The sequence below is a fragment of the Chroicocephalus ridibundus genome, chromosome 2 (assembly GCF_963924245.1).
Source record: "Chroicocephalus ridibundus chromosome 2, bChrRid1.1, whole genome shotgun sequence".
Taxonomy (NCBI): Eukaryota; Metazoa; Chordata; class Aves; order Charadriiformes; family Laridae; genus Chroicocephalus; species Chroicocephalus ridibundus.
The window spans coordinates 96,658,366-96,671,941 of NC_086285.1; the positions used below are offsets into that span (position 1 = coordinate 96,658,366).

General features: G+C 39.1%; 1 protein-coding gene across 8 annotated transcripts in view; it reads left to right on the top strand.

Moving 5' to 3' along the window:
- Positions 1–13,576, top strand: part of FHOD3 (formin homology 2 domain containing 3) — a 400,221-nt gene that overhangs the window by 41,516 nt on the left and 345,129 nt on the right. For all 8 annotated transcript variants that reach the window (XR_010069969.1, XM_063326254.1, XM_063326253.1 and 5 more), the window contains exon 3: positions 12,273–12,337. Coding sequence is in view for 7 of the 8 variants with exons in the window: in XM_063326254.1 (XP_063182324.1) it covers positions 12,273–12,337 (65 nt within the window). In the remaining variant the exon portion in view is untranslated. The remainder of the gene's footprint in view (positions 1–12,272; positions 12,338–13,576) is intronic.

Consider the following 13,576-nt stretch of genomic DNA (forward strand, 5'->3'; position numbering starts at 1 on the left):
TGATGTAGGATGGAGGCAATTAATACTTTAACGTTCCATCACACAAATTATTGACCAGTTGTGATGGATCTTCTTGACAAGATGGGGGTACAGGTAATGCACATTACAACTTCATTCCTGTCACAACAGAGAACCTGCCGCAAGTGGCTTAGAAAACAAGTTATGAGGGACTACGTAATCTTACTTTCAGTGGTGTGCTGATATGTCCTTCAAAGGGAAACAGAGTTGGGTCTTCTCTTCTCCCAGCACTCTGAGTCTTCTGAGCTGTGCCATGCTCCTTCTAGCTGAGAAGGAGCCAAAATCCATTGTGGCACCTTTCCCAGTTTGGAAGAGGAGTCAGGTCACTGCTTCATGAGCTCTTCCCCCTCTGTGCAGTTTTGATTTTGGGAGAGCAGGAGCCTTGGATTGTCAGACCTGTCCTGGGCAGGTCATGGACAACTCTTGGAGTTGATGCTTGTGAAATGCCGAAGGACCCAGTCATCTTTCTCCCTGAGCCTGGGAGTATCGTCAAAAAGCTCGTGCAGGCTTTTGGTGTGTGGGCCAGCATCTCAAATACCAAGCACTAAAATGTTCTGTGGCCTGGTTTTGTCCTGTGGGGTTTTTTTGGTGGTTGTTTTTTTTTTTTTTTTTTTTTTGTGAGGGTGTTTCTCTATTTTTTTTGTGTTTTTTTTTTTTTTTTTTAAAAGAGTGAGCTTGACTCATGATTTTGTAGCCTGTGGTTATCAATACTGAAACAGCTGTGTCGTCTTCTCTCCCACTTTGCCCCAGAGTTTACTCTACTGCTCTCTGTTGTCGAGGGAAAAAACTACACCTGTACCAAGGTATCTGTGGAAACATTTGAAGATTTGCTATTTTTGATTTTTAATGGTTACCACTGGCAAATGAATGCAATAAGAGTGCTTTTGTTCCAAAATGATTTCCATTGCAAAATATATTGCAAAAATACTGTCGTGCTTAGCTCTCTCCCAGCCTATTACATACCAAATCCAGTGCCAAACCAAAAAGCGTGTGAATAATTCTTACAGTTTTTCCTAGGACAACTGTTTTTTTTAAGATAGTCTAATTTGGCATTCAGGTTTACATGTGAAAATAGCTGAGGAGCCCAATATTTTAGGGTGGAAACTTAAATAAAAACAGCTTATAGAAACAGCTGATGCCAGATGTTTTATTTAAAAAAAACATTTAATTGTATTAACACTGAAGCTCCTTAATAGCTGTGTTTGCACTCTGCCCTCCTCATTGATGATGAGGTTATAAGCTAAGCGAGCAGCTCTCACGGCTTGGAAATGTGTTTCTCTTCAATTTGCGGGGAGGAAATCCCTTCCTCTCTCCATAAACAGATCATCTGCAGGGCTTCAGGTAGGGCTGCCAGAAAGCGCTGTAGGGCTGCTCAGAACTCAACTTTTGTTGTGAGTAAAACCATCAATTTTTTTGAGGATCTAAACCTCAAACACCACCACCACCGGGTGCACCCACCCGTCTGCCTGTGCAGCTTGCAAATGGATCTAGAATTGCAGCATAATTGCCCAGCAACTGAGTGAGTTTGTGCTGGGTAATTAGTAAAAGCTGTGAACTTGCTACGCTTCCTATTCCACAGCAACTATTCATGTGTGTGCTCCTACCCTGGGGTAAATGCAAAGTAGAGTTGTATAGGCAAGCTCACACTTGAGAATCCTATGAGAATTCATCTATGAGCTTGGTGTGTGGTGTGTGTTTGTTTTGCCACCGACTAAACTAAGGTAATAATCTGCTTCTGATAAAAATAAGTGTCTCCAATTTAACCTCCAGTGGTAAACTAACAGTTTCAACTCCTGTGTATCTGTGAGTAGTCCAGGATCTCCAGTAATGAAGCCATGATAACAAGTGACCTCTGCCAAGGTTAAGGCCACAGCAGTACAGCAAAATATTAAAGTATTTAATGTTTACCACTCAGTAATTGTTCTCGCTAGCAAAAGGATTGATAGCCCAGCAATAAATGCAAAGCCCATTTCTTAAATGCAATTAATATGGAGAATTAAGCGCCCTGAGGGCAAAGTGTTATATTTAAGAACTTGTATGTCAAGTAACAAAGGAGCCCTTGCCAAATATGCTGCTGATGGAAAACTTCCAAAAAGCAGAGACCCAAAGAAGCATATTGATCAATGCAAAGTGGAATTGGTATATTTATACCTGCATATATGTCCTACTGCAAAGTAGGACAGTTTTAATATAGTTCTTGCTGAGTCTGACTTAACTGATCACATCCTGAGAAAGAGTGTAATTGGCTGATTAAGGCAGCAGGACATCTCTTTGAAATGTGTTTTGTGTCGCTTTGGGAAATCTCTTCTTTGGGTTATCTTTTTAGTACTATCAATTACATTGGGAAATCATAAATGGTAGGATTTTTTTTCCCCTCAAGGTATTAGAGAATGATTTCTAGTAGAAGAGAAAAGTTTATGAAAAATTAGTAAAGCTACTTTTTCCAAACTATTTAAGTCAGGTTTTTTGTTATTTTAATTATGAAAAAATTAGAGGTCTTTTTGATACTATTAGTAAGAGTTAGGATCTTTGTGAGAAAGAAGTGATTGTGCAAGTGCCCTCTGCTTCTGCTCTGTGACTGTGGAATTTTTCTAATGAAGTTGGTCTGGCACTTTGTTCTCCTGCAACCAAAACTGTGGGTCCCAAGATATGACTGGGAGCACCTGAGGAACCCTTTGCCTGAAGAGGTGGAAGCATTGAGTGACCCAGCTGGGGGGGACATTCATTTATTTTACTTTCCTCCTTGCCCCTTTGCCCTGTAGGTTCTCAGTACTGAGTTGGTTTTTTTATTATTATTTTCAAGGCATTTGTTGATCCAAATACAATGAGGTTTTAAATGAAAATTCAAATGTAACATGAACTTTGAAGTGCAGGTGATGGCAAAACCACGTGACCAGAATGTACCCAGTGTAAAGATGCTTGGGAGGAATGTGCAGCCAGAATTTGAGAGCTACTGGCAGTGGTGGCAAATATATATAACCGAAGAATTGGAAAATATTGGTTAAGTGATGTGTCATCTCTTCAGAAGAATGTGATGCAAGGTTGACAAGAAATGAGGAAACAAGCCTTCTGTTTTTTGTGTTTTACCTAGAACGCTGGGTAAAACATTTTAATTATTCTTGTTAGAATACCACTTCTAATGCAAACCTCTTCACCATTTGCCAACTCAAAGTTTATGTTTTCTTAATGCAAAAATATAAGGTGGAAATTTAACTGATCATGCCATCAGTGTTTCACAAAATGACAGGATAAACTTCCTGCTGAAAACGATTATATATGAGTTGAACTTTTGGGGCAGGAAGGGATACAGCTTTGTTCATGAATAAGGACAGCTCTTGAAAAATGGTTACTTGCTGACTGCAAAGGCAGCAGTCAGCCCTCAAATATTTTAGGGGCTGTTAGAAGGTTATTGTTTTAATGTGTGGAAATTGAGCCATTAAGAACTGAGAAATAACCAGCATGATGATTCAGAAAGTAGGGGAAGGGGGCTGGGAAGGGGCTTCTCATTTTCCAGCTTCTGAGGATTGCTTGCACAGAAACTGCCAAAAAGGACAAATGGAACAAATGTTCCCCCATTTTAACTTGCTGCATTTCACAGTGTGCGAAAGTGATTCATTGTCTTTTGGCAAAAATCATTGCCTTGTGGTGAGGTACGCAGAAGACTCCACCCAGACCTTTACTGACATATACTCAGAATACATTAGTAATAAAAAATTAGGCACTATTAATGTGGCTTATAACACATACTTGGTGAATCCCTTGAATGTTTCACTTGACCCTTTTGAGTTTCTCATTTTCTTCCCCCTTTTCCTTCCATTCTAGTTCATTTTTGCTTAAAACGGCAGAAAAAAAAAAAAGGATGAAAACTCTGGCTACTAAATCATAGAATGTTGCACTTGGCAAGAGAAGGTGGATGTAAAAAAGCAGCACCTCATAGTGAGTCTGCGTGTAGTCCTTATTTGTGCAGTTACACGGGCAAGGATTTGTCAGCCAGGGTGCTCTTCCTTTTCTTGGCATTCACATGTAACTTTTTGCATGGTCTGCAGGTTGTTAGTAGGGAATTGAGGCAGTTAATTGTTAAATTCGTGTTGGCAAACACAGAACATAATATTGGAATAATCCGCAGGGGAGAAAACATGTACAAGTCCCAGCATACCTTGTTCCTTTGCATACTGTTGCTTACACTAATAATTGGCAAGATTTTGCCTGCCCAGTTTTTGTTTAGGGAATATGCCATTGGGATTATTTCTACCTGGATTAGTCAAGTTTTAATTATTTTTATTTTTATTTTTTTAATGAAGAGTAAACAGACATCTGAATAGTCTCTGTATGTTTACTTATTTTTATCCATTCTTGTCAAATGTTTGTTACTTTAGTAAATGTGTTATGGTCCAGGAATGCTCTGAATCAAACCACTATGTTAAATGATTAGATGACTTGCAAGCGTATTGCAAGAACAGGATGTGGACACATTCTGATTTCACACTAAGTTTTTAGATGAAAAAAGAATGAGGTAAGAAAGGAAAGTCCACTGACTTTGTTTGAAGATGAGTGTGTGTTTGCCTCTAGCTGCATGTCATTTACCAGAAAGGGTTCTAGCACTGTCATCCATTTGAAGTGTATTGGAGGTGAATCTTAGCATTTAAAAGACACTTTTAAAAAAAAATTTCCTGAGCTCCTTTGTTTCCATTATTTAATGAGAATAACATGAGCTTGAAATGACAGTTCGATTGTTGGATGTTGATCTGTGAAGAACTTCAAAAAGGTTATTTGTTTGGATAAGATTTTCGGATGACTTTCAGAGAGATTCTTAATTCCTCTCTCCATGCACACGTGTGCGCTCTCTCTCTCTCCAAAGACTTGGCTTTTATACAATGTTTTTTTAAGTGTCAGGATTTTTTTTGCATCTCTTGAATCTGCAGTTGAATGGAGAAGTATATCTCCATATTGAAACTGCAGTCAAACCGTATCTTAACAGCTTTGAAATCAAAGCCTAGGATTTATGCTGTCTGATTAATAGCAGGTTAAGAAACACTTCCCTTATTGTGTGTGTGCTGGCTTGCAGATCTTTTTCACAGAAAACCTGATAGACTCGAGTGCTTGAATGCTGGCAAAAATTTCATCCCTTGTGCACTCAACAAGGAATAGTTTGTTTTCCACTGCTGATGTAGAGTACCTTGAACTGTGAAGCAACTGACACTGAGGCAATACCCCATTGCAGAAGCATTTTGCATCCTCTGAAAAAGGTGTGTGGAAGTGAAGATGGAAAGAGGTGCTGAAATGAGAATGTGAAAGCCAGTTGCCAAAATAATGTATTTTAGGACGGGTCTGTTGCCATGCATTTGCTTCTGGTGGCATGCTGTGGTCCAGGCTTCTGTTGTGGGAGTCAGTGGCTCCTTCTTGAGTTTAGGGATTATTGTTGGATGCTGTTCTCATTAAGCTACTCCTCTTGAAAAACTAGGATTGGAGAAGGTTGGTGGTCCACCAAGGAGCCTGAGTGCTATGAGAAACTGTAACAAAATGTGAAGCATGTGTTACCCATGTGTGTTTTGAAAGCTTTCCACGAAGAGCAGCATCTGTGTTAGATAGGTTTTCATAACAGTTAGGTTGTTACATCAGGCAGAAGTAGATGTGGAATTATTATAGGATAAGTTGTCAAGTTAGGCTGGCTTATAAATGCTGGCCAAGTCTGAAAACATTCAGTGTTTACTGAGTCGAGGTTAGTTTTCATCCAGGCTATGCCCTCTTTGGGATAAGCAGGCAGCAGCCCATGGTATTAGTTTAGCTTGGTTCAGTAAGCCGTCGTGTTTGCTTTGCTGGTGGTTGTGAAGGATGATGAAAATATCATCAGATTATTTCAAGAGATGCCTGGCTGATCGGATACTGCCTGGTTCAGAGTTGGCCATGCTGTGAGCAATTTACTGGTATTGAACCTAATAACAGTGTGGAAGACTGATTATGGCAGAGGGGTGTTGAAGGCTGGGGGGTGAGAAAACCTGTGTGATAATAATTGAAACTAGCAAAAATGCAAGGTGCCCATAGCGTTTGCGCGATTTGATTTTACCTTTATTTTCCTGAAATTGGTTAAACTGAAGAGGGTAAGACTTTATTGAACGTGTAGGTTTTTATGGTGTGTTTCACCAGTCACACGCAGGCTACAAGCATGAGCTGATTGCTCTTTGCTGTGCTTCTCCGAAGCAGAATGAGGAAGAGTGGATGTGAGGAGGGAGGATGTAAGCTCTGTTGTTCAGTGCAGTGGAGCAATGGGAATAAATTTCTGTCCCTCCAAACTTAAAATCCCTTTGCTGCTGTTGTCAGTTTAAATTGAAACTTTGAGAATTTGTTTTCTGTCATGCCAGAAGCTCAGCTGGGATCTGAAACCTCTTAGTTTAAAAAACCAAAGCAGAATCCCCCCAACAAGATGCATCACTCTTAAAGAAAAGTCCAGTCACCAGTGTGGTTGATTTAGTGGTTTAATCCAAATTATAGATAATAGAGATGGGAGATTTCACTTATTTGCTGTGTAGCCGCATGAATGTGTGTAGCACTTCATGGCAGATTCAGATCCAAGTTTACTGTTACCGGGGTTAAGTTTTCTTATATTCTTTAAATATTTAAAATATGGAAGAATGTACAGACCCCAGCAAAGAGCAGAACTTAGACACTCCTCCCTACATTGATTGAAAGGCTCCGACTTGTTCATGAACTAAAATCGTGGCTTCTAACATTGCCAGACTTTGTTTCTGTTTGCCATGACCTATTTATGATTCAGGTACCTGTGCTACAGGTTTTTAGGTTGGTTGGTTTGTTTTTTGTCTTACTGTGAGGCCAGCTATGTTGCTAGAGAGTGTTAAAACACTTGATCTGTTGCTGTGCTATAGACCTGTGGTTTTTTCCATGGTTGTAGAAAATATTGTGTAGAAAGTGAAACAGGAGGAACCTAGGAGGGTGTAGCACAACCTGTGCTTGTAGAATTAGCACCACCTATCTGATGATCTCTCTTATTGAGATATGAAGTAATCGTTAAGAACGCCTGAAAAGCAATTTTCTACTTCAGTTTTAAATAATAAAATAATGTGTTTTCAGAAGCATGAGATGGTTTTAAAAGGAACTAAACTTATTAAATTGAAATGTGTAGGCCTTTAGCAAAATATTACAAGGTCTGAATGGTTGCCTGTCCTGAAAGAAAGGTTCGTCAGGAAAGAAAGACAACATTGAAATACTAAATGTATGCTAATCAATGCATTCTCTTATCATACAAAAATGAACTTTGACAAGGAAGTGACTGTAGCCTTCCTTGCTAATAAGGACAATAAATCTTAATTGGATATTTACATAAAAATACCATTTTTGATACCAGTATAGATCGGAGGAGGAGGGATGTCTGTGCCCTAATAAGATAGGCTCCCTTAAAAATTCCTTTCAAAGTTTCCTCGAAACATTAAGAAGACAACTGTGTGCAGAGGGGTTGTTTGGTGGTTTGTGGGTTTTTTTTGTGTGGTGGTGTGATTTATTTTTTTTTAATCTTTTTTTTCCCTTCTTCCCTCAGAATTGTTAGGCTCAAACATAGTCATATATTCCAGAAGACAGGCACTCAGTGCTGTTGGCATGTGTTTATTTACATTAACTTATTAGAGAAGTTGAAAGTAGAAAACATTCTATATCTCGGTAACTCCAAAGACTAGAAGTTAATCTAGTAGCAGTAATGATTCTGATATCAACATAGGTGTTAACAGAATCTGATTTCAGCAGAATATGTGAAACTTACCTACTTTAATGCTACTAAATTGCAGCTATTAAATTAACTCTATTAAATACTTCTTGGCACTTTTAATAAATACTAGCCAGTCGCACTCACTAGAACATATATTGTTTTTTAAAGAGTCGTACCAAGAAAACTGCAAGCCGTAATTAAGAGTAGATTACAGGTTTTGTTATGTGCCTCGGTTTTGTTTTTAATAAATGAAGCCTGTTTGTCTGAAATCATTTTCCCCAGTGTATTTTTGAACCTTTTCTAGTTTTAATGTAAATGCTCTGTCTTCCCACAACAGCCCCTCTCCCTGAACGCGGTGTCAGGTCAAACTTGCCAACAGGCATGCTTTTTAATGCTATTTGTCCAGTAGTTAATGAAGCTGTGAATTCATGGATAGATTTAAAGTTACTCCTGTTTTTACCATTTATTATTGTAAGATACGTGCCACTAAATTGGTGCATAATTGTGTCTGTAACGGTTTTCAGAAGTAATTTTCCTTTTGCAAAAACATTATTTGTGCTGCGTGATAGTGAAAAGCATTCAGCAGGGAATTGCGTGATTTTTGGTGTTTTACATGTTACTAGTCTTACTGTAATTAGCTTCTGTGTGGGAAATCTAGTATGTCTAAACCCCATTAAATGCTTCTATAGTGAGTTTTCATCTTTGTAATGTCTGGGGTTTGAGTCCTATTGATTTTGGTAGACTGGAAAAGTTGGCAATGTGACCAATGGTAGAAAATAATAAAAATTTCTGTTTGTGTGTGTGAATTATGAGGTATGAAGTTGTGTGTGTGTATTATGAGGTATGAAGTTGGGACAATACTGTAGAACAGAACTTGTAGAAGACAGCATGCTCTAAATTTTGCTCTAAACTTTCAGGGCTCTTTGTAGGGAGGTGAGGTTCAGAGGGAAAGTAGCCCTGCTGCTGAAGCTGGAAGAACTACTAAAAAAAAAAAAGATACTGTTTATATTGAGGTACATCATGCATTGGATTTTTAGGAAAGAGAGGAAAAACTGTATTAAATTATGATGAACCTGAATCTCAACAAGGCTTATAATGGTGCTGATTTCTTAGGTTCTTGTGTTCCTTTTCTCTCTCTTATGACTGAGCAGTACTTGCTGTCCAGTTCTTCCAGCACATCACAACAGACCTGTACATTTCAGCAAAGTCATCATATGTTGTACTCTGTAGACTGCTGAAGCACTAAAGAATACCATGATGATAATGCCCTATATATGTTACTTTAAGACATCAGCAATTTCTTTTAGTTGATTGATTTTTCACGGGGGAGGAATAACATGGCTGATTGTGTAGGCTTCCTTTTCCTTTGCTAACTTGAGCAAAACTGATCTGGGTTATCCCTTTACAGTTACTGTTCTGAAATAAGAAAGCAAACTCTACTCATTTTTTCCATTTTGTGATTTTGTCATCTTGGAGAATTTGTGTCTGTCAGGAGTACCAGAGTTCAAAAGTCTGGTTGATTAGGACCTTGAAATTTATAATGTAAAAGAAAGGCGATTAGAAGGTTGGAATAGGTTGGTAAGCTGAACGTTGGACCTCTGATGTTAGAAGAGCTCAGTTTTGGATCTTATAGGGGGTTAAAATGGTCCTTCTAGTGGGAGTTTTGGGAATGTGTAGAAAGAGTGCTCTGTGCTTTCTGTGTAGCACTTCTAGCTTCTGCTATATGAATAATCACTTCAGAGAAGAGGCAAAGCCATTTAAAGGAGTTGAATCCAGTTGACAGTACTTTCCTGTCAGCAAATACATTTTACCTTCTGCTACTTGAGACCTCTCCTGATTAAGTCAACAATTGATTTTTAGGAGGGGGAAAAAAAAAAGGCAAATTTGCGTTTGGAGACCAATTTAAATATAAGTCTTTGCTACATTTCATCTCCTCATTTTTAAAGACATGATCTTCTGGTCAGGTGTTTGGTTCAGAGAGAAAGATAACACAGCTACTTGAAATATTTGACTGTAGATTTTCTTCCGAAAAATAATGATGGCAGAGTAATAAACAGCTGTTTATTTTTGCCCCTCATGTCTACTAATTTTTAATTTGTGCATCTCTTAAAATCACTTGTGTAGATCTTCAGTGAGGACTGTATGGTGCTCAAGTACCAGCAATGTTTATAAGGACTCAACAAGGCCTGAGTCCTAACAGAAGCAGGAGATGGGCAGGTGCCGTAGTCCCTGTTTTGCAGATGGGGGACGCAAAGCGTTGAGAAACTAAAGTCACATCCTCGGGGCAGCTGAGGCCTGGCTTTTGCTGTGGCCCATGGGCACCTCTGTGGTGCCTTAGCTTACTTGCTTACAACTGTGCAGGTAAGCTATGGCAATGGAGAAATTGAAAATGGGTCCTTTGTTGCAGATGGAGACCTTAATCCCTGAGCCGTTCCTCGTTTGTTTCCATAGGAGAGATTTCTTCCTTTTATCTCAAGTACTAATGGGAGAGGTTTAGAAATGTTTTGTTTTATTGTCTTTCAAAGAAACACAGTGTACCCTAGTAAAAATATAAGGACTCTTGTGTAAGTGAGGGCATATATCAACAAGAGATGCTCATCTTAGTATTTTAAGTTTGATACTCTGTCGAAGATTCCTCAGGTACTTTGAAAATTAAATATTCCAGAGGAGTCATGGCAGTCCTGTGGGAAGGGGCAGCCATTAGCAATCTGCAGGACATGAGCACAGGCAAAGGCTCTGTTGAACTGAATTTGCAGGAGGAGTTTAGGTGGGCAAGAGAGTCAGTCCTAAACCTGGAATTGCTCCAGGAAACTTTAAAATCCAGGCTGCAGGCAGCTCTTGTGGGGGAATAGTATGTTGCTGCTTGGCACTTCAAAAGCCCTGCAAACCAGCAGCAGCATTAAGAGAAGGTTCGTGCTTTTCCTGCTTTATCCTAATGCTGTTCGAGCAGACCCTTCAAAGAGCAATTTCATTTAAAGTTTGATTTTTTTTTTTAATTTTTTTTTTTTAATCCATAGAGAAAGGTTGCAGTTCTGAAACTGAGACCTTTATTTTTATTACCAGGTACATAGTTCCACATTAACCAATTTTTTTTTTTTTTTTTTTTTTTTCAGGTGCTTAATGTGTTGGGTTTTTTTCCCCAGTATTCTTCTGGGAGTGGTATTTTTCTGAAAATATTTGTCACTGCCTCACTGACCTGCCTTCCTCTGCAAATTTTTTGGAAGATGGTATAAAGCGTATTCTTTTCTTGTTGAAACTAATGAAACACATTTTTTTTTTTTTCCTCAAAACAACAGTGGGCAAGAATATAGCAAAGTGGGAAGAACCTTTGTTGTTGTCTGAAAAACAACGGGTTTGTTCTGATGAAGTGGGAAATTCTGCTGGGTGCCTGTGCAAAACGGTTGGCCCTGAAATCTGTCAACAGAATCATATTGCATATAACTCAGGAAGTTTGTGCTGGTTTTTAATTTGCTTTTATTTTGTATATAGAAGTTGGTCTAAGATTCACATGATGCAAACTAAGCTGCATCTGGACGCGTACTAAAAACAGTATTGCCTATTGCATGATTTCCCACAACAAATTCACAGAATCACAGAAGGGCTGAGGTTGGAAGGGAACTCTGTAGGTCATCTGGTCCACCTACTCTGCTCAACAGGGCCGCCTAGAATTGGTTGTCCAGGAACTGCATCTTGAATTTCAGAGGAGAGAGAGAATATGCTGCTGTACAAATGGAAGAGACATTTGGCTTTTCTTACTTTCTTGTCTTCCATCAAGTGAGCAGGTTTGGGTGCAGAGGCAAGGTGCTGGCCATGTCGTGATGCCAGTTTGCAGGTAGAGTTCCTTGAAATCAAGAATGGTGCTCTTTTCCAGATTGAAAAGATGCATCTAGTACTAATTTGTCTGAAAAATAAAAAGAAATGTAGCAGCTAATTGAGATAAAGTCATTCTATTTAAGACCAGGATAAAACTGAGACGGTGCTAGAGTGAAGGAAGACTCAGTTTTGCCTTGCATGAAAAACAGATCTATCTTTGTGCTTTCAAGGCCCATTAGGGTACATGGGCAGATTTGTGAAAGTGTAAGCAACCTCTTTTTTGACCTTGCATTTTCGTTTCATGCTTTACCATGCCTAGCTTTAAAATATTTTTGTGAAAATTAAAATGTGCAGTCATTGCCTGGTACTTCTGTAATACAGATTTCTAGAGAGTCATTGTGGTGTGTTGACCTTGGCCAGCTGCCCACCCAGCCGCTCTCTCACTCCCTGTCCTCAACAGCAGGGAGGGAAAATAAGATGAAAAAACCCATTAATTGAGATAAAGATGGGGACATCACATACTGCTTACTGTCATAAGGCTTGACTTGCAGAAAATCAATTGATTGCCAATTAAGATAGAGTTGTATGATAAGAAACAAAGATATAACTTGTAATACCTTCCCTCACTCCCCACCTGTTTTTTCTAGGCTCAACTTCAGTCCTTCATTCCCAACTCCTCTACCTCCTCCCTACACCTTAATTTATTTTTCTTCTCTTCTCTTTTTAGGAGGGGCAAGAAGCACAGTATAATTCTGAGGACCCAGCTGTCGGTGAGAGTCCATGCCTGCATTGGTAAGTGAAGTTCCACATGCCTGAAAGAGAACAAATAAACAGAATCCATCACTGAGAAGCAAATCTGGGGACTATGAATCAGGCTTGCTGTGTTCTAAGTTAAATCAATTTATTGGCCATTATCCTTCTCTGTTGTGTGTGTTGCGTGCTAAACTTAGGTTATACTAGTTACATTACCCTTCAAGTATGTTAAACAGCCCAGGGAAGTATAGGATTTGACAGTGAAGTGTGATGATTGGGGGTGCTTCGGAGAATCTTGGATTAGCTGTCTTGCCACAGCCGTTTTGTGCGCCTGAAGACTGTGTTCTGAACTGGGAAGGAGATCTGAAGAATTATTGGCAGACAGCTACTGCATTTTAATAGCATGTAATGCTTATTACTTCACATCTTGCAGATCTTGGCCACGTATTTGTCATTATCACAGTGTCACTGTCTTAAAAACTCTGGTTGAAACAATGCTATCACGAGGAAAAGTCTCTAATGAAAGTCATAATGTGTGTGTCATGAGAGCTTTAAGATTGCATAAATAGAGGCTGATGTGCTGTGATGGTGTTGATGTGTTCTCCAGAGTTCTGCAGAGCAGCAAGTTTCACTGAGTGTTAGCAAAGCTAATGCTCATGTTCTGGTGATATTATGATAGATGTTATGGGTGACTGGTTTGAAAAAAAAATAGATTAATCCTCTATGTATGTGCCACAATTGCCTGTTTTGTTTTCAACTTCTCCATAGTGGATTTAGCGCTCTAATATGTTTAGCTTGTTTCAAGAGATCATAGCTGAGATTTAGGAATATATATACTTAACTTAAAAGGAGGAGAAGAAAGTCTAAGTCTTGTGTTATTTCCACAGTGCTACTGCTGTTGAAGGATTCAGGCTTTAAACACAACTAAACTTCTTTCCCCTGCCCCCAGGACACGTTATGAAATGGCCTTTCTGGGAATTTGAACTGAGCATAAGCAACCTACAGAATTCCTCGAATACCTCCCATTGAGAGCGCTCTCTAGGCTGCCTTGCAGAGGAACAGATTCTCCTCTACTACCATTGGCTTGAGGAAGTACAGTAGAGCAAGGCTACATCTTAAGTATTAGAGGAGAAACAGAGATGCTGCGAAGTCTAGGCTGATTTTATAAATGTGAGTGAAATTTAGAACAGCTTGGAGAAGCTTGTTCTTGTTAGGTCTGGGATTATCTTTGGCAAAACAGACCAATGCAGCTAGACAAATTTTCATATGTTTCCTGGA